Source organism: Nuphar pumila, chromosome 4 (assembly GCF_984573655.1).
Source record: "Nuphar pumila chromosome 4, dmNupPumi1.hap1.1, whole genome shotgun sequence".
In the NCBI taxonomy this organism is placed as follows: Eukaryota; Viridiplantae; Streptophyta; class Magnoliopsida; order Nymphaeales; family Nymphaeaceae; genus Nuphar; species Nuphar pumila.
In genome coordinates, this window is record NC_143252.1 from 122,098,380 (window position 1) to 122,119,252 (window position 20,873).

Below are 20,873 nucleotides of genomic sequence, written 5' to 3' on the forward strand. Positions count from 1 at the left end.
CCATACATCGCCGCTTTGATGGACAACCAGCACTAAAATTGAGTTTTTCCACTATTTTAGGCTCTACCAGTGCTTTCAAAGCGCCACTAAAGGTCCACAACACTCAAAAGCATCATTAAAACACTTTTTAAAGGATGATCCTGTTCTTTAAATGCTTTACTGATGCTTTTGAGTGCCGCTAAAGGTCCTAATTCTATTGGGACCTTTATCACCGCTCTAAAAGCGCTAAGGCTTAAAAAAGTAGAAAAAAACAGAATTCATTGGTCGCCCATTAAGGCTGCCATGGACAGCCAATGTGAGTGCACAGGTAACTGGGCACCTAAAGATTGCACTATATATATATATATATATATATATATATATATATATATATATATATATATATATATATGTGGGTATGTGTTAAACCCATTTGGTGCTAAACCCTGTACTAAATAGTTTTTTGGGCTTTTTTCATTTTATTTTTAAATTCTTACCGTACAGATATGATCTATGTACAAGGATCAGCTCTTAAGCTTTTGATTCCAACACATGGGTAGGTGTTTATAAAGTTCAAAAAATCAATGATTCAAAATCTCTGAGGCTCCCAACATCACTTTTTTCATTAAAAACACATGATCCAGGATTCTTAGTAAATTGACCATGTCCAACACATTTATAAGGTCGGCATAAAAAGCACCAGAGAAGCTAAAAACCCCATTTAGCACGCGGTTTAGCACCAAATGGATTTATTAAAAACCCATTACATGAGAACTGAATATATTAAGCCCCATTTATCATTCTGCCCTATAGGTTTTAAGTGTTTTAGATGTGTTTAGCATGCACGATTTAGTGGGAAATGATTCTTGAATCAAAAAATATGTTTTTCTGAGCTAAGAAAAATTGGTACCTTTGTACCTATTGATTTTGGATTATCGGAAAAACTTGTATACAGGTCAGATTCTGGATATCCAAAAGTCGGTTCCCACTAAACAAAACCTATAGATCACATCTATAGTGTTAGACGTGAGAAAAAAAATACTTAAAAATATGATTTTTGAAGGGGCCTAACGAGAGCTAACAGAAATGGTAGCCTAAGGAACACATTACTTTATATGTTCAGTAATGCATTCCTTAAGCCTCCTTTTTAGTTAGGTCTCCATAAGCTCCTTCAAAAATCATAGTTTTAAGTATTTTTTATAGGTTTCGTTTTGTGTGTGCCAACTTTTGGATTGCCGAAATATGACTTGTATATAGTTTTTTCCGGTAATCCAAAATCAATGGCTAGGAAGGTACCAATTTTTCTTGGCTAATAAAATCATATTTTTAAGTCAAAAAAATATGATCCAAGAATTGATTCCCACTAAATTCATCACGCTAAACAAATCTAATGCTTCATGTCTATCATTAAAACACTTAAAACCTATACAGCAGAATGTGGCCTAATATGTTCATGAGTAATGTGTTCCTTAAGCCTTTAAACCCTTTCAAAAATCATAATTTTAAGTATTTTTTTCACATTTAATACCGTAGATGTGATCTATATGTTTTGTTTATTGGAAACCAGTTTTTGGATCACAGGAACAGGTTTTTTCGGTGATCCAAAATCAATGGCTATGAAGATACCAGTTTTTTCGGTTCATAAAAACATATTAAAAATGCATACCCTCAAAATTTTTATTAAAAATAAGCATTTTTTCCATAGATTTGAATGAAACAAAGGGATCCTAAGCGAAGGGTTTTTTATAAAATGTGGTTATTGTGTGTGCAAGTGTCAGTGTGTTAATGAGAGTCAAGTTGACCCAATGATATAGGGTTGAGAGGATCTGGGGTCTACCAAAACTATTTACGAGCCCATGCCACCTGAGGGTCTCCCACCACAGCCCCACTATATGGGTCCATAAATAGCTTTTGGTGAGGCATCAATTGTGGATTTTCCAGTTTTGGTTTTCTAGATATAAATGGGTCCGATTAAGTTATTGAATCTGATCCAATCTAATTTGGAATCAAGTTAGTATTGAGATGAAAAAGGATGGCACCAAATCCAAATCTGAATAGCTTGGATATAGCTAAACACGACATAGTTTTAGGCTTTTTGCCACAAGCTGATTCTGATATCCATTGGATTTGGATTCAAATTCAAGCTCAGATTTGGATTTACATATAAAGCTTTATATCAAACCCAAATCCGTTTTTTAATTGGAATCTGTTTAATTTGCTAAATGGATTTGCACTCAGTTACATATTTGACCCAAATCCGACCGTTGACGTCCCTACATCTACATGTGATGAACTTGACACTCCAATAAAATAAGTTTGAGTAACCCTAACATGACTCCAAGAATTAAAAAAAGAAGAGAGGGGCCCCTTGTATGCCCAATCTGTAGGAATGTACTTGGCTTTCAATCCAAATTATAAAACTTGGGATTGACCAAGTTGGACATTGTTGGATACCATGTGAAAGGCCCACTAGGGTCTTGTCACAAGATTCATATGGACCCGACCCACTTGGAGCAAGTAGCTAGTTACATAGACTCAGGCAGATTACGGGTCCTTGCCAACAAAACCGGTTCCTTGGTTTTTATATGGTTCCAAATCCAAGTTACACAAAACAGGCCAGGTTTTTATATGCATCACTGATTTGCTTCTGGTGAAGGATGTCAATGAATCAGATTTTATCCAATATCTAACCAAATTCGATTCGGTTTAGTTGCATTTGGTAAGTCAAAACCATATCCAATTATAATTGGATGCAGATATGGTTTTGAATTTTTGCTACCAAATGGGACAAATATCAGAATTTGATGAATATCTGAATCCATTTACATGTAAAAATCGGATCTGGTATGACTATGAGCTTTTCATCATTCAGTTCCGAATTGATTTTCAAATCCGTTTAGCCAACATTCAATTAATTGGATATGGTATTATTGGTCACATCTGACCCATTTGCATCCCTAAGTGAATCTGTTATCGGTGAAGGTCCATACCAGGTGTAATAAGTACTTACCAGTATACGGATGCTGATATGGATCCTTAGTGGTTCTAGGATCAGATGCTAAATTAACAAATTAAGATATTCCGGGCCCATAGACCCGGGATTACAGGGTTAGACCAATGATTCAGCCTGACCTAATGAGGACTTACCGGTGCCACTAGTTACCATCACCGGGTCCTATATTTTAGGATCCGATCCACCTCGAGGTCCCTGCCGTCAACCAACTGGCGTCGGTGGATTCGGTGGGCTTGTCCGTCCCACGGGTTTTCTTGGGGCCTAAAAACCCGCTTGCGGATCGTTCGAAAAAAAAAAGAAAACTAAAAAGAAAAGAGAGAGAGAGAGAGAGAGAACATAACACCAAGTAGCGACACTAGATTTCACGCAACCATCAAGTCCATTTCAAAATGCCTTCACCTTCACCAAACAGTAGGCAAATCTGGAAACCTGGACAAAAAATAAAATACGTGGCAAATAAAACTTCAAATAACTTGTTTTTTAATTTTTATTTCAGCCCAATGTTTTCCTTTCGCAATTAACTCGCTGGCAAAGAATTGAAATACAGAGAGCGCCCACAGACATCTCTCTCTCTCTCTCTCCGCCATTATTTCTTCTCCGTTTTCTCCCCAACGAGATCGATGCTGTAGAAGAGCGTGCTGGTACAGCAAACCTTATCTGCGTCGTCGAAGGAGATGAAGATGGTGAGAGGGATCAATGGGAAGCATCCCGTTCTAAGACAGGTCGTCCTCTTCGCCTGCTTCGCTCTTCTGGCGGCCGCCCTCCTCTTCAACCTCCTCTGGGCCTTATCATCATCTTCCTCCTCCTCCTACTTCTCTTCCATCTCCAGGGTGCGGAGGCTCGTCGTTCCCGTCGAGAAACACAAGACGAAGGTCTGTCCAAATCGACCCGCATTGCTTCGTTTTCTGATTCTTCCGTTTTTTTTGGGGTTTTCTGGGTCACCATTCGTGATTAGGGAGATATTGGTGGGTTTTTTGGGATTTATGGTTTGGAAATAACGTTTTGATTTCGGATTTTCAGTTGTGAGGGTGTGTTTGTTTCTTTATGGGTGGCTGAATCAATGGTTGTATTGATGGTTAGTGGTCTTTTTTTTTCTTTTATCTTTTTTTTAGAAAGGGGTTTCAGCGGGAAAAGAATTAATAAAGATTCCGAGGTTTATTATTTGAGCATGTCGTCGCTTTAGCTTATTATGGTGTTAGGAAATTTTGTGTAGCAATGTGAACGTAATATCAATCTGTAAAGAAAACAATATATGCTCAGTTGGTGAAAAGAATTTGGAAGTTTTGATCGATTTGGATGATTCAATGCGTTGTTGTCTTTCATCGTCCGGATTGTCTGTTATGCGTAAATGAACTAGCTTGCTTTTCTGCTTTTATGTAGTCATTTCTCTCCCAGCGCCATACTCTGGAGTGAATGATTTTATCACTGAATATTTGATTCTTCCTTCAACTTGGGATATATATATATATATAGAGAGAGAGAAAGAGGGTGAATCTAACATTAAACTAGTTGTGTTTAACATTAGATGGATTCAACCGTGTTAAAATGACAAACACTCTTAAAATAATGACATTTTTGAAAGTGCAAGGTTACTAAATAAATATTATATTTATATATATGCTATATTATATAAATAAAAAAATATATACAGTTATATATATATATATATATAATTAATTTAACAAGTTGCTTATAAAAAAAAGATAGTGAAAATATTAACATTATTACTAAGAAAAGTATCCAGATAGATGTGAATGTCTTTAATATGGTTTACTATACCAAATAGGACATTAACGATCTCTTCTTTTGTTTTCTCCAGAAAGCACCTGCTAATTTTCAGAAATTGGAGTTGAATGCAACCTATGCTGATCTACCTGCACCTGAGTTAGAGTGGGAGGAGATGGAAGAAGCACCTGTGCCTCGTCTAGATGGTTATGCTGTACAGCTTAAGAATCTTTTGTATGTGTTTTCTGGATATGCTAACCTTGATCATGTGAGTGTTCAGTCATCTTTTCAGATGTAGCAGCTCATTCTGTGATAATTTATTTTTTTTCCTTTTAATCAGTTGTAAGCCTTGACTTAGAACAAAGAGAATTGTCAGTGTGTCAGATATTGCATGCTAAGATGTTGATAGTTTTCTAGTCAATATTAGTACTCTTTTGTGTTCTCTTATAACCTGGATTAATTGGAATAGTTGATGCCTTTTGTTTTTATTTTCTATATGGGTGATTAAGGTCCTTGAGTTGTTAAGCATGTAGATGCTACAGTCATTCATTGTCTGTGTAATGAGGTGGATGGGTTGTCTTTCCAATCCATGGCTTTCTATGTTTCTATGAAGTCAAAACATGTATGGCTATGAGAGCTTGACCTTTGACATATATAGAGAAAACCTTACCTTGTACTTTGACCAAATTCCAACAGCAACATGATTATCCACCATCATCCTTGTGTAGTATCTCTAACAACCAAACACCTTTCAGTTATTTAATGGGTCTGAAGCTTCCCATTCTCCACCACTTCTAGATTCCTCTTGAACGTTCACTCTTTCATCCATAGCAACTTTGGGTCTTTGAAATCTTGCAAAATCTACTGCTGATTATGTCTCCTGCCTCACACTTGGATCATCTTTTTCTGATGTAAAAATATGATTTTTTTGTGTGATGAAATTTTGGTATATTATGGACCATTGATTTTTGAAGCTCTTGGAAAACCAACTTACATATTACAAAAACATGATCCAAAACCTGTTTTCTACTAAATAAACAATGTTGATCACATCTATAAGGTTAGATCTGCAAAAATTAATGGGAAAAGTGAAAAAATACTGTTGTCTACTAGATTTCATGTACAAACAACTGAAAATTATATATATAGAGTAGGTGGTGTCTGCTTACTGTGAGTGAACGGGTGTTTTCTGGGTTTTTTCGCTAATCTGACCCTGCAGATGTGTTCGGCATGGTTAATTTGCTAGGAAACAACATTTGAATCATGTTTTTTCGATAAAAAAATTAAATTTTTTAAGCCTTAAATATCTATGAAAATTTTAGACCGTCAATTTTTAAATCTAATAAAAACCTAACTGAATGTCAGAATGAGACGATCCAAGAGTCGATTCCTGTAAAATCAAGCATGTAGAACACATCTGTGGTCAGATTTAAGGAAAACATGAAAAAAAAACCTTCAAAAGGCCGGTAAGCTGGCGGTAGGTCAGAAAAGTGGTAGGCATATATTATATATATATATATATATATATATATAGAGAGAGAGAGAGAGAGAGATAATAAAGATTTTTTAAAACATAAATCATATTTCTTGGGGCTATATTCTGGCTTTTAAACCATCAATCAATGTGAAAGTGTTTCATTAGCCTTAGTTAAAAAGATCAGAGATAGAAATGCTTGTTTTCCATGATGAATTATGTAACTAAAGCATATTTGATGGGTGTTATGGATAGCCACATTAAACCAGTGAATTACGTGAGTATGGGAACCTCTACGAATTTTGAAAATATGCAGAGAGCATAGAAGAATAGTGATTTTTCTGTATTGTCTTGCTATAATGATTAGGTTTTGCAGGTGTGCATAGTGATCGGATTGCTTGTTGTTTATAACTCAAAATCATACTTTGTCAAAAGGAAAATATGTAATAATAAATTGCATATAAAAGAATAATAATAAAGTTCAACAGTTTGCCTGTTTATTTTTTTGTTGCTGATTATGCTATAGAAACGGAAAAGAAAAGAATAGAATAGGAGGACAAGGCCAGGTTTGGTTTGAGGCATTATGGAGAAAACAATTATTTTCAGGTGGGTTAAATTAATTGATATAAGGCCCAGGTTTCTCCGTGGAAAATCCTATCCATGGTTGCACATATAGTACTGCATTATCATGATGATAGATAGGTGTGGGACTAATCAAAAGCCCCAGTCTTTTGCCAAGAACTATCTTCATGAAGTAGATGCTGTAGCACTCTAGGCTTTGTTGCTCTCCCTCCTCATTTTGCTTCTTTCTTTCCAATATAAAAAATATATATAATCTGGTATTAAAATCTTGATTGCTTGCATTTCTGGTCAAGGATGCGTGAACAGGTGAATAACTCAAGTGCAGATTTGGAAGAAAAGAAGGGTGTCCAATCAATTGTGGCTCAAGTAGCTAATAATGCACAGTGCTGCTGCATTTTTACTTACTAAGGGATAAGATCATATAAAAACATGTTGCAATTTGCAAATGATAGTTTCTATCTTGGAAGTTCAAGTTATGTGGTACTAGCTATATTTGATGTATATCAAGGATTTCCTTTTGTTGTTGTATCATAGAAAGAAAGTGATCTTATAAAACAATCACCTGACGAAGTTTGAATGCCAAATATAATTTACCATGGGTAGCAGTGATGCACGGATGAGTAGCCAGTATTTGATTTAAGAAGGCTTATCCTGGTAGTGCAGTACATGGCACAAGCAATTAGTAGTTGGAGGTGATGGTCTAGATCACATGCATGATTGGCCTTAAAACTTGGAGAGATGGGGCGAAGCAGTGCCTCCTCAAAGCTGCTGAGATTTTATTGTTCCTGTGTTGATTTTTGATAATTTAGGTTTTGAAACTTCAAGTGGACAACATCTACATGTGATGAAAAACTGTGCATGAAATTCAAGAAAGCTGCATTACTACTTGTTAACTATGTTTTTTTTTTGTGAGGGAATACTCGTTACCTATGATACCACTTACCAGCTAGCTCATCGTCCAATGCTTGGTAGCACCATTATCGGACACTGTTGGAGATATTAGTGTTTAACATGTAGTGGCTGCACTTATGGAATATATATATATATATATATATATATATATATATATATATATAGAGAGAGAGAGAGAGAGAGAGGAATGAAAACCTCCCCAATGGAAAACCCTCCCAAACCTACCAATTGGACGTTTTATTGGATTTTGGTGTTTTTTTCAAAATTCCAACCGAACAGATGTGATCTATATGCTTGTTTTTATAGGAATAAGTTCTTGGAGCATTTGATTCCATTGCATGGATAGGTTTTTATAAGTTTCAAAAATCAATGGCGTACAATTTTCATAAATTTTCAAGGCTCCAAATACCATTTTTTCTATCCAAAATTCATGATCCAAGAGTTGATTTCTAGTAAATCAATCATGCTGAACACATCAGTACTGTCAGAATTTTGAAAAAAAACACCAAATTTTTTCCATTTGGTAGGTTTGGGACCATTTTTATTGGGGAGGTTTTCATTCCTCTCTCTCTCTATATATATATATATTTGTTTATCAGCTTAACTTTGTTTTAAGTGTCTAGCACCTCGATGATTAAGTGTGGAATCATATCTTGATGGTTTTATGTGGATCATTTAGAAAACTTATTGAATGAAATGCAAGTATTTTATTGTCTTTTAGTCTCTCGTTCATTTATTATTGGTTTAGCCACTCATGTCTTACTATTTCAAACATACACCGTGTCTACACATGTGCACGTGCAGTTCTACACATAATACATTTCCTTTGATGGAACATTTATAAGTGGTGGGATGAAAATTTTTGTATGTGGCCTATCAAGGATCATGTTATAATGTGATGCATAGATTTTGTTTCTCAGACACAAGTCTTCTGAATCTTTTGATTTTCCTTATTAACATAAAATTATGAATTCAACAAGGAAAGAAACCTTCTAGTTTTAAGCATTTTATTGATTTCTGATTTTACTGTGCTCCAGGTTCATTCTCATGTGGATATTTATAATTTTAGTAATAACACGTGGGGAGGAAGATTTGATACACCAAAAGAAATGGCACATTCACATTTAGGAGTGGCAACAGATGGCAGATATATTTATCTTGTTACTGGACAGTATGGACCACAATGCCGAGGGCCAACAGCTAAATGCTTTGTACTGGACACAGAGACAAAGCAGTGGGGGGAGCTGCCTCCATTACCTCTCCCCAGGTGCTTTCTTTAGTGCATACATTACATAACATCTATCTTTAAAACACTAATTTGTTCATTTGTTGCAATCTTGTTTATGGTCATGAAATCTCCTCTCAAGTGATGAAAAACTGAATCTTTGATGTTCTTTTTTTTTCTAATTTCCTTCATCTTGGAACCCAAGAAATAACTGTTTCTCTTCTTTAAGATTTGATTATCACATGTCAGAAAAATCTTATCTGCTTGTACCGATAATGCTGACATACGTGTAATGAAATATGCATAAATATAAGCAAGGGCCTCTAAGGGCTTACAAGATTCTAAACACAAAGTGCACATGCATATGCATATGCACATACACAAGTCCAACTAAGGGACAATATAAGAGCACAAAGGCACTACACAAGCACTAAGTGCATTCAAGACATCAAAAAATTAAAAAGAGGAACACAAGAACATAAAAGATATTCATATTATTGAGCATGAATGCTTAAGAGAAGCATTAAGTTACAAGAGGGGGATTACCCCCTTTATATATACAAAAGGGAGCTCAAGAGCCCTTGAGACCACCCCCAATGGATCTATGAGCTAAGGACTTTAATGCCCTTAGCTCAATCCAAAAAAGACAAAAGAAAGAAAGGAAAAAAAAAACTAAAGTGCCCCTAATGGGCACAGCCTATTACATATGTGAAAAGACAAAAATACTCCTGATGGGTATTTACCTATTACAGTGATATATATATACACACACACACACACACACACACACACACACACACACACACACACACACACACACACACACACACACACACACAAATCTTAACAATATGGCCCTCCTTTTCTGCAATATTAGACATAATCTGGAAAAATGGGTAAGCAATAAGATAGCAAAAATTGGTGAAACTAAGCACCTAATCCTTTCAGATAACCTCATAAGTTTTTGACAATCCATCATTATGTACTCAAAATTTGAAAAAAAAAAGAGATGTCTACCTTTTGCTACTATTGTGCTCTGAGTCACATTGTTATCAATATTGTTTTTCTTTATACTTTTACCCAGACCTTGTTTCTCCTTGTCTCCCTCTCTTCTCACTTTAAATCTGTGTAAGAGAATGCCCATAGAATAGTTAAATTCTTATTTGTGCGACAAATATATCTTCAAATGAAATGAAATCAACAGTGGAGAAAAGGTCGTTTACTTTTGATGGAACATTATCATTAGATTTCTGGGAAAAGCCATTGTTCTTCTAGTCTGTGTCTAAAAGGGAGAAATTCTTGAAGCAAGGCAAAAAATCATTTGCATCCCTAACATTAGCTTGGAAACAATATTTTATTGTTCCACCTTTGTTGCCTTCATTACCAATTCACATGCAATAATCAGTTTTCTGAGCACGGACTTTTTCAGATCCTTACCATTGGTTTGGAACCAGAGACACCAATCGTTAAGTTATTTTTCAATTTTATTGCATATTTAAAAGTTTTTGCTCCACAAATTGATAAGAACTCCAAAAATATCTTTGAAATTTAAAAAATGAAAATATTTGCAGCATTATCATGTTATATTCTTAACAGATCTATTCTTCAAGTTTTTATGTTTCAGTTAAAAATCCTGAGACATTATGGAGGGAGTCATTTTTCTAAATGTCTGGAGAAAACCCCTTAATGATATCATCACGAGATTGATAATGGTTAATATGGTCTGAACTGAACGATGGTTTTCATCAATCAGTCATCAACTGTTGTCACTCATCTTTGATGGGTTTGGACCATGGTTTAATCATATTTTGAAGAATTAATTGGATGTACGCATTGATGAAAAAAAAACTAGGTTGGATTAGAAGTCCAACCAACTTAACTTTAAAAGAAAAAGTGGAAAATTGAAGTAAAGGCTTACACCTTAGACCACCTCCAGGCGTAATCCTCATTTCAGAATGTCTGAGAACTGCTTCATTTCCACTTCAAGCTTTTTTAAGACCTTGCTTCTAGGTGATTTGCTTTCGCAAAAAACTGTTTGTAGTAGGAGGTATCCTTCCCTATCCAAGATAGGATCAGGCCACCCTCTTCAATCTGCATGAGATTGCAGTGGTCATCTGCTGGAAGTAAGATTAGTTTTGACTTTTGACATTGTAATGAAATTATGGATATAGCTAACTGGAGTACATGAATGTCGCATGAGTACATGATGTGTCCTTTTTCTGTCTATAGATTTCTTATTTTCTTTCTTTATCATTAAGCAGCACCTGGATAAATTTACCTTAGCATTGGTGTAATATGTTATATGTCCTACTCTTCTCGTGTAGTTGGTCAAAGCAAGTTTTCTTGTTTTGCAGCATCCATGATACATTGTTTCCATTATAAACACAGCCTTTTCATGGAATAATTAATAGTTGTGTCCCAGGAAGACGCACAATATGATTCATGCTTGTGAACTGAACCACACATGATAGATGTTCTTGCAGAATATGTAGGCTTCATGCTTTTGGTCCTTTGAAATTTGAAATTCTTGTTGCTTTGATGAAGTCTGGTAGCCATTCAGAATTTTTCTTGCCGTTTGCACTTAAGAGCTGCTAGCTAGAGTCGTCATGCTTTTAAGAGGAGTTCAAAAAATTATAACATGATAGCTTATAGGTATGCACCAGCTACCCAACTGTGGAGAGGTAGACTCCATGTAATGGGAGGTAGCAAAGAGGATCGCCATGAACCTGGGGTGGAGCACTGGAGTATTGCTGTAAATGATGGCAAAGCATTAGAAAAGAAGTGGAGATCCGAGACTCCTATACCTCGTGGTGGGCCTCACAGGTTTGTTGGTTGTTCTGGTAATTTTTAGATGTCAGATGATAAAATAATTAATCCAAGCCTGAATGGCTACTCTTGTTTTTCTTTTGATGTGAAGTGCCAACACATTTTCCTTTTAAGTTTTCTCTGGTTATGTTACTTGGAATCACACCTGATATTGATTTTTCTTAAGAGAAAAAGTCACTTAGATTTATCCTTGCCCATGGAACGATATGAAAGCATAGCCACAAATATTGTTCAAGGTAATTTCTCGGCAAGGTCCAAAAGTGGTTTTTCTCAAAAAACTCTTGGATCCTTTAACATATGTACAAATAAAAAAAAACTAAAAAGGATATGATATAATATGTTTTATCCCTACTCTTTTTATGAAAACATAAAAAAATCAACAAAGTTTTTAAAAATAAAATAAACAAAGAATCAGGAAAAGATATATTTAAGTATACAAAGTAAGGTTTCTTCTAAATTGCTGTGATATTATATGTTTTAGCAGTATTCTTTTTATGAAAACATAAAAAAAAAGAATCAAGAAAAGATATATTTAAGTATACAAAATAATGTTTTTTCTAAAATGCTGTGATATTATAGCAATAATATTGCAATATTTTTGACATAACCAATATTTTGAAGATATTGTGGTATATGTCCTTTAATATCTGCAACCTATATTTGTTGTATTATTGCACTATTTCCAAATATCGGCAATATATTCCCCATCTTCTTTTGTAACAAAACAGAAATGTCTTGTTTGTTGTTTGTTTTTTGTTCCATTTCAAAAGAAACAAAATGGAGACTCTTGAATTTTCTTGTTGCACAAACATCTTTGTTCTCTGTTGCAAAGCCAGACCATCAATATTTGGGGGCCTAATGGCCTCATCAATGTGTAACATATGTGAAGCCATTTCCTTGGTTGACTCAATCATCCTCTGGTTGTGTAACAAGCCATTCTTTAGTGGTTCAGTCTTTTCTACTAGTGTTTTTACAGGCATTAATTATATTGAACGTGAAGATGATTATTATACATGTTTTTGCTTACAATCTTTCGTCGATTCTTTTAAGGCAGATATGTAAGTTTGGCTGTAGAATAATTGTTAGAAATGCTAAAGAAAAAATGTCTTTTACATAAATGAACTGGTAAACTAAAATCAAGTGAATAAAAAAGAACTATTTAGGAATTTAGCTTCACTTGTTCTTGTAATGAAACAAGTGGAAATGCAAAAACAAAGTGCTTAAGCACAAATACAAGTCCACTAAGGGGCAATACAAAAGGCAAAAGCCAATACAAGAACACACAAGCACAAAAGTGCATACGGTGGCTACTAATGGCCAATCAAGAGAACACAAACAACATAAAAAATGCTTTTATTGACTAACAAATGCTTAAGGAAAGCATTAACAAAAGAGGGGGAAACACTCTCTATATATACACTTAGATGGCCTTGGGGAGCTCCCAATAGAGTCAACGACTAGAATTATAGTTATTGGGATTGCTCCCAACAACTCTATGGTCTTTTGACCATAGAACCCCTACACAATGAATAAAAGACATAAAAATAAAATAAGAAAATAAGAAAGGAAAAAAACAAATATGTCCCTAATGGACAGACCCTATTACGTAGGCTAAAAGACCAAAATGCCCCTGATGGATATTGCCTATTACATCAATATATATATATATATATATATATATATATATATATATATATATATATATATATATATATATATATATATATATATATATATTACACCCGCCCTTAAACTTACGGTGTGATTACCGAAAGTTTGTTAAGGAGAAAGATGAACCAAGGTGCATGAAGAACTTTAGTGAAGAAGTTTGTAAGTTGATACTCAAAAGTAACATGCTGTAACTCGATAGTCCATCTCAGGTATTCATCTCGTACATAATGACAATCTATCTCAATATGTTTTGTTCGCTCATGGAAGGTGTGATTGCTTGCAATGTAAATTGAGCTTTTATTATTGCAACACATCTTCAAAGGGTTGGAGATGTTTACACCCATATCTCTAAGAAGATTTCTTAGCCATACATGTGTCGTGGTTGTTGCAGTCTTTGCACGATACTTAGCTTCAATGGGTGATAGTGAAACTTTTTGCTGCTTCTTGCATCTCCAAGAAATTAAAGAATTTCTTAAGAAAACATAAATACTAGTTATTGAGATTCTATCATTAGGATTTCCTTTTCAATCTGCATCAATATAAGTAAATCTAAAGACAAAGATGAGGATAAGAAAAACCCTTTAGTGATGGAGTTTTTATTGTATCTGACAATCCTTAACAATACACTCATGTGCACAGTAGTTGGAGCATGCTTAAATTAATTTGTTGCATGACCAACATGAGCTATATCTCGTCAAGTGATAGACAAGTAGGTGAGTGATCCAATCAACTATTTGTAAGCAGTAAGATCTTCATGCAATGTTTCATCTTCTAGCCTTAGTTTCGCATTGACAACTTCTTGAGTGCCCACCTTCTTATCATCAGAAATTCCCGACTTATCACAAATATCTGCAACAAGATTCATTTAAAACAAGGTATACCTTATGAGTGAGTAAGCAACTTCAATACCTAAAAATATCTCAAAAAGCTCAGATTAGACATATCCATTTTTTTCTTTAAGATAGTTTTTATCAATTTTTTTCTTTAAGATAGTTTTAATTTCATCAGCTCCCTTTTTGTCATTTCTTATGATTATCATATCATATACATAAAGCAATAGAATAACAATGTTAGTACTTGTATTTTTGACAAAAAGAACAATGTGAGTATAACAAGAGCGATAACCTAAACTGATCATAACACTGAATCTATCATACCATGCCTTAGTGGCTTGTTTAAATCCATACAAAAAGTTTAAGAGTTTTTCCTCTATCAATGTCAAACCCCGGCGGAGGATCCGTATAAACTTCTTCATTAAGTCCTCAATTGAAAAAGATATTTTTGACATCTAACTGGTAAATTGATCACTTTTGGATAGAGGAAACGACTATCAGGGTTCTTGCACTAGTTATTCTTGCTACCGATGCAAAGGTTTCCTTATAATCAATCTCATATTCTTGAGCATACCTTTTGGTAACTAACCTAGTTTTGTATCTTTAAAGATTTTCAACACTTTTAGTTCTGACCTTAAATGCTCATCTATGTCTTATGAGTTTCTTTCCTAATGGTAGACTAACTACTTCATGTGTTGGCCTTATGAAGGGAATCTAGTTTTATGTTCATGGCTTCAATCCAATGAGGATAGTTTTTAGCTTCGTTGTAATGTGATGGTTCATGGTAAGAGTGGAGTGCCATTAAACAAACTCTATAGTTTAGAGAAAATAAGTCATATGACAAAAACCTATTTGGTGGATTAAAGACTTAGTTGGATCTCTTAAGGGTTGACTCTTCTATGGGTACACCTTATGAATGCTTTTCATAAGTACATGGTTGATCTCTTTGCTCACGTTGGGTATAGACATGCATATCATTAGAGGAATTTTCAACCACATTATCATTATTATGAGATGACTCTAAATTATCATCAACATGATGATGTCTATCATCAACATCATTATCTAATCTAAAGAGTTGTCACAAATAGAATTGCTATCATGATTTATCTCACAATCATTTGATTCATAGAAACCATGCTCTTATTTTGGCAAAAGATAAAAAAAAAACTATAGTCTACTTCCTTTTTGTTATCTTTTTTATCAAAACCATTTTCACTTTCCAAGAAAGTTACATCTTTAGAAACATATAGTTTATTACTTTTAAGATCAAAACACCTATACCCTTTGTGAGTTTTACCATACCCAACAAAAACACTTTCAAAGGATTTTGGAGACAATTTGGCATTTTTATGAGTAAGAACAAAATATTTGCAACCAAAAATTCGTAATCGCTTGAAACCGTGTGTTATGTTAAATAATTTTTCGAATGGAGAAATATTTTGCAGAGAGGATGAAGGCATTCTATTTATTAAATAAATTGAAGTCAAGACGGCTTCAACCCAAAAACTTTTAGGAATATCTTTAGAAATAAGTATGGTTCTAGCGATTTCTATGATATATCTATTTTTTCCACCAATCCATTTTGTTGAGTCCTAGGACAAGATCTTTGATGAAAAAAATTATTTTGTTTTAAATAATTTTGAAAATATTTTGATATATATTTTCCACCCAAATCGGACCTAAGTATAAAAATATTGCTTTGAAATTGATTTTTAATAATCATGTGAGATTTCTTAAAACATGAGAACATTCGATTTGAAGTTAAGGAAGTAAACCCATACATATCTAGTGAAATCATCAATAAATGTAACATAATATGAATAGCCACCTTTTAACATGACCGAGGATGGGCCCCTTACATTTGAACACACTAACTCAAAAGGTTGTTTTTTAGAAATAAAGATTCTATTTGGAAAATGAATTGATTTTATTTTTCAAGAATGCTATATTTGCAAACAATATATTTTTTATTCAAAAAATTTTCTGCAAAAGGAAAAAGAAACGTCTTAGATAAGCTTGGATGTCCAAGTCTTTTATGCCATCTACATTCTTGATTGGAGATCCTGCACTGTGAACCCTTTAGTTGAGAAGAAGATTTCACATCCATCGTCAGAAATTTGTGAAATAGAAAAAATATTGAAATGCAATTTAGGAGCTCTAATTTTTGTAACAAAGAATTTTTGAAAGTTCAAAGTTTCAATATTGTTGATTTTTAGAGATGTCCCATAGGTGGTTGAAACGCAAGTCAATTTTCGGTTAGTGCATACATCTTAAAGAACACTTTCATGCAGAGTCATCTGAAAGGAGGCCCCTGAATCAAGAATTCAAAAGCACATACCTGGAGGAGATAATGAAGCAATAGTGGCACCCGAAGTTAAAGAAGATGTCTTGAAGAATTATTGGAGTGTGTTTGTTAGTTGACTAATGAAAATTTTAAGATCTCTTCTGTTTGTCTTTTCATTCTTCTTGGATGTGGATTCTCCAATGAAAGCCACCTTTTATTTTGGACATGTCGGTTTGATATGATCTGATTCATTACAATAGTGGCAAATGATTTTTCGTGATCCTTCATTATAATTTTGTCTTCCAAAATGTTGAGGTTTGAATGTTTTCATATAGTTACCGGGCTTAGCCTCGACTAATACTTTATCTCCTCCTTTTATAGTCATTCAAAGACGAGTTTCCTTTTGACATATTTTGGCAAACACCTCTTCAAGAGGCATAGCAGAGGGTCTGTGGAGAAGGGAAAACCTCACTTGTTCGAATTCCTGGTAAAAATTGAAAGTTGTGTTTTTTTCTATTTGCTCACGCTTAAGTTCCACGTTTGCGGTGGCTACTCGTATAAGTTCAAAAAGTGCTAACTCATCCCAAAGAAGGGACAAGACAGTAAAATAGTCCCAGACACTTATGTCTTTTCTTGCAAGGTCTTTTTTGTTGTACATACCTTTCATAAAGAACCAAGTCTCGTTTTCCTATCTAAATTTGGCAATGTTAACACATATCTTCCTTTTTCTTTCAAATCTTTCATTCTTGGGAACTAACCGAATTTGACGTTTGGATTGAAGACAACCTTTTGATACAAAATAAAAATTGTCAGTCTCTCTCTCTCTCTGTGTGTGTGTGTGGGGGGGGGGGATAAACCCCCCATGGACTTCAAATCTGAGACATCTTGGTTATGATAATGTAACTAGACCATCCATCTCATTTGAGCCCTCTGCTGCCTCTCTTGTAGTCAAAGTGCTGAATATCAATTGGCTTATGGTCAATGTGCAGCACACAGTGTCTAGGTGAGGTTCTTTTCAATCATAGAAATAGGAGTGTGTCCTTTTCAGAAATATTGCCACCATGCTGTAGACATGGTCTTCTTAGATGTCCCTAATTGTGGTGGCTTGCAAATATATCTCTCATTTGGTAATATTTTAGTTTCTAACACTATTCATATATATATATATATAGAGAGAGAGAGAGAGAGAGGTTAAGCTGTGCTACTTAGATGAGCTGGGCTTTTTATTTAGTGGATTGCAGTAAGTTCTCCCCCTCATTCCATGCGATCAAAATAACAATTTCTGATTACCTTTTGCCTATTTGCTCAGTTTCTCAATAGCTGATGAAGGAAATTGGCATCTTTTTACTGTGTTTCATTGTCTTTAGGATATTATCATGCTTTCGTTTAACCTAGCATGGGTATGCAAGAATTCTGTCGTTGAACCTTAGCTGACAGTTGTACCTATCAACTATTATAAGACTCATTTCTTGCCATATGGCATGTCATTTTCTCTGCGTTGTCATTAGCAATTTAGCATCTACTGACAAATGGCTTACAGACGGGGAAATGCATGAATAGTAGGCAATGCTTACTGAACTGATTGAGTGTCTTGATCTTCATACAACTAGTCTGGGCATTGCCATCTATAGAAAGAAGCTCAATTGGTTAATTGACCGAGCTATGTGATTGCAGTTATAATTATAATCAATAAGTTGGAGATTTTGATACTTGCGGTAATGAGAAATTTTCATCATGTAAAATATAATTTGTTTGTTCAACTTTACTCTAGAAGTACTCTATTGTACTCGGACATTGTTATTCTGTTGAACCTGTTATTTTCCTGAGATATTTTATTCTAAGTTTTTTACTTTTAATTCTTGATGTTAGGGCATGTATTGTTGTCGATGATCGTCTGATTGTAATTGGGGGTCAAGAGGGTGATTTTCAGGCCAAACCAGGATCACCTATTTTCAAATGCTCCCGCAGGCATGAGGTATCTATTCCTTGTGTTCCATTCTGGTAGTACATGTTCGTTATAAGGGAATGTTGGTTCACTTGGGCTCCTTGTGCATGGATTTTTTGTTTTTCCTCGAAAGAATTTGTAGGTGTTTAAGTGCCAAGGGATATTGTTTCCAATAATTGTCCCTGCACTGACTTGTTCATCTTATGATCTGTTTCCAGGTAGTATATGGTGATGTTTACATGACAGATGATGGTAAAAATTGGAACCAGTGGCCTCCCATGCCAAAGCCTGATTCTCATATAGAGTGTGCATGGATAATTTTGAACAATTCTATCATAATTGTGGGAGGCACAACAGAGAAGCATCTAGTGACAAAGCGGATGATGCTTGTTGGGGAAATCTTCCGATTTCGTTTGGATACATTGGTATGATTTAATCTTCTTATTAATCAAAGGTTTAATGATGGAAAAAATTTATCTTTCTACACAACTTTTGGGAGTTTGAAAGATATGTGAGTCATTCAATTGTGCCTAGGTTAGGTTATTTAGTCCACACCTCAAATTGTAAAGTTAAAGACTTGGGAACTTGCGTCTGTTTCTTGGAAGAATTCTTTTACTGACGAACACTTGGATGTGGTCTTCCAATTGTTAATCATCCCATGTGTAGTGTTGATGTACAGAAAATCCTTACAGTAAATTACATGGTTACCAACTTGAATACTTTGATCTAAAGATGAACAAAATGAAAATCAGTTTTAATGCCTCTTTTCTACTACAATCTTTAACTTTACAGAATTGGGAAAATGATATAGATGCCGTTAGATCTATCCCAAAGGCTCTCAAACAGTCATTGTTTTTTGTGTAATAGTTTGGCACTGAAAACCATCAGGTTTGCATGGGGTTCTGTGCATTGGACCTTGTAGGAGACCTGGGATCTTGTCTAATGGTCAGATATTCAAGTTATCTTCAATTGGCCTTGTTTCATGCTTCATTCTATAGGTTGAGTTTGTTGGCCATGGGTCGGGTACAATTTGGCTTACCTGTATTAGGATTTAGGGCTTCTCCTGGAATTTTTACTCATCTGTCACGAGACTAACAACCAGGCAACACTCTAGATTCTTATGTGCATCTTCTTATTTTGTGTATCATACAGCTAGTCTGGTTTATGTGCTCCAACAAAATAGCACCAAGTTGGTTGCATTACCTAATCTTTTGACTGTGATTTGTGCTCTTCAATTTCTGCTGCTCAGTTTTCTTCAATTCTCTTATGGTGTTAATCTGCAAGTTAAATTGATTCTGATGACATTATACTACTGTTGCTTGTTGGTTTTCTGCTACACTTTATTTTTAGCAATTATGTTCTCGTGATCAAGAGAGTTTCTTATTGCTTATCCTGAATTTTGCATGATTACTACCACTGTAACCGTGTAGTTGAGATTGGTAGGCTTTGCCTTCCACTGTAATAAGCCTTGGAGCATTGTATTAGCTTCTACAATGAGCAACCATTTTTATGCTGGACTTGTATTGCTTACAGTGGGTTCATTGCTTTCGAATTTATTTGCAATATTTTAATTAAATGAAGCAAGTTCGATTATTACCAGTTTAGTATCATTACCCACTCAATCTTGATGCAAGATGTGAGCTAAATTTCCATTGACTCTGCATGCAGGAATGGTCAGTGATTGGGAGAATGCCATTTAGAGATAAGACTACGCTTGTTGGGTATTGGGATGGTTGGTTATATTTTACATCGGGGCAGCGTGACAGGGGGCCCGATGATCCTTCGCCCAGAAAGGTCATAGGAAACACATGGAGAACTAAATTAAAGTTTTAATGATTCATTGTCATCCGTTCAGCTAATATGGCTTTGGATCATCCGGTTTCATTTTCTTCTTTTTCACATTTTTTCCAGTAGCTTCTTTTTGTTAGTGTGTGCATATCTTCTTGGTTTTCATGTAACGTGGACAAAAAGTCTGGAAAAAGACAATGAATTGACTAATTTTATTCTATACATTAGCGAGATTTGTGCAGTCTATAGATATTATAGCCAAAAGGCTAATATTTTCTCATTTTTTTCTCCATGCTATTCAACTCCCACTCATTAAGGAAATTGTTGCATTACTGTGATAAGGAATCCACGAGGAAAAAGGCAAACTATACAAATTGGTGTTACGCAGGGCAATGGTCAAGGATAGATTTATGGGCCAGGCATCATTTGTGAAATTGAGCATGAACAGATGGTGAAATCATGCAAATGCTCATTGATATGTTCAATTTGGTTCAAAATTAATTCTCACCCAATAATTGGATCTTCAGAAGGATTTTTAGACGTTAGGGCCTAAGGCTCTTAGAAAATAGGAACCTAAAAGCACCCACGGAATTCCAAAGTGATTTTGTATTTG

The 20,873-nt window shown here is 34.8% G+C and overlaps 1 protein-coding gene across 1 annotated transcript; it reads left to right on the plus strand.

The window, feature by feature from the left end:
* The first annotated feature begins 3,609 nt into the window (after nt 1–3,609).
* LOC149840862 (kelch repeat-containing protein At3g27220-like) lies at nt 3,610–20,493 on the plus strand. The gene is made up of 7 exons (XM_090004569.1): nt 3,610–3,864; nt 4,812–4,985; nt 8,723–8,952; nt 11,563–11,733; nt 18,397–18,502; nt 18,691–18,897; nt 20,141–20,493. Exons 1-7 carry the CDS (start codon nt 3,667–3,669, stop codon nt 20,303–20,305), a joined length of 1,251 nt encoding a protein of 416 aa, XP_089860695.1. The 5' UTR covers nt 3,610–3,666; the 3' UTR covers nt 20,306–20,493.
* The last annotated feature ends 380 nt before the right edge of the window (nt 20,494–20,873 follow it).

What these genes read in the sequence shown, in the direction of transcription:
- LOC149840862 (XM_090004569.1), top strand. Translation starts at nt 3,667, where the DNA reads ATGAAGATGGTGAGAGGGATCAATGGGAAGCATCCCGTTCTAAGACAG. An exon ending in GATATGCTAACCTTGATCAT is followed by an intron (nt 4,986 to 8,722) that starts GTGAGTGTTCAG and finishes ACTGTGCTCCAG; the next exon opens with GTTCATTCTCATGTGGATAT. An exon ending in GATTTCGTTTGGATACATTG is followed by an intron (nt 18,898 to 20,140) that starts GTATGATTTAAT and finishes CTCTGCATGCAG; the next exon opens with GAATGGTCAGTGATTGGGAG.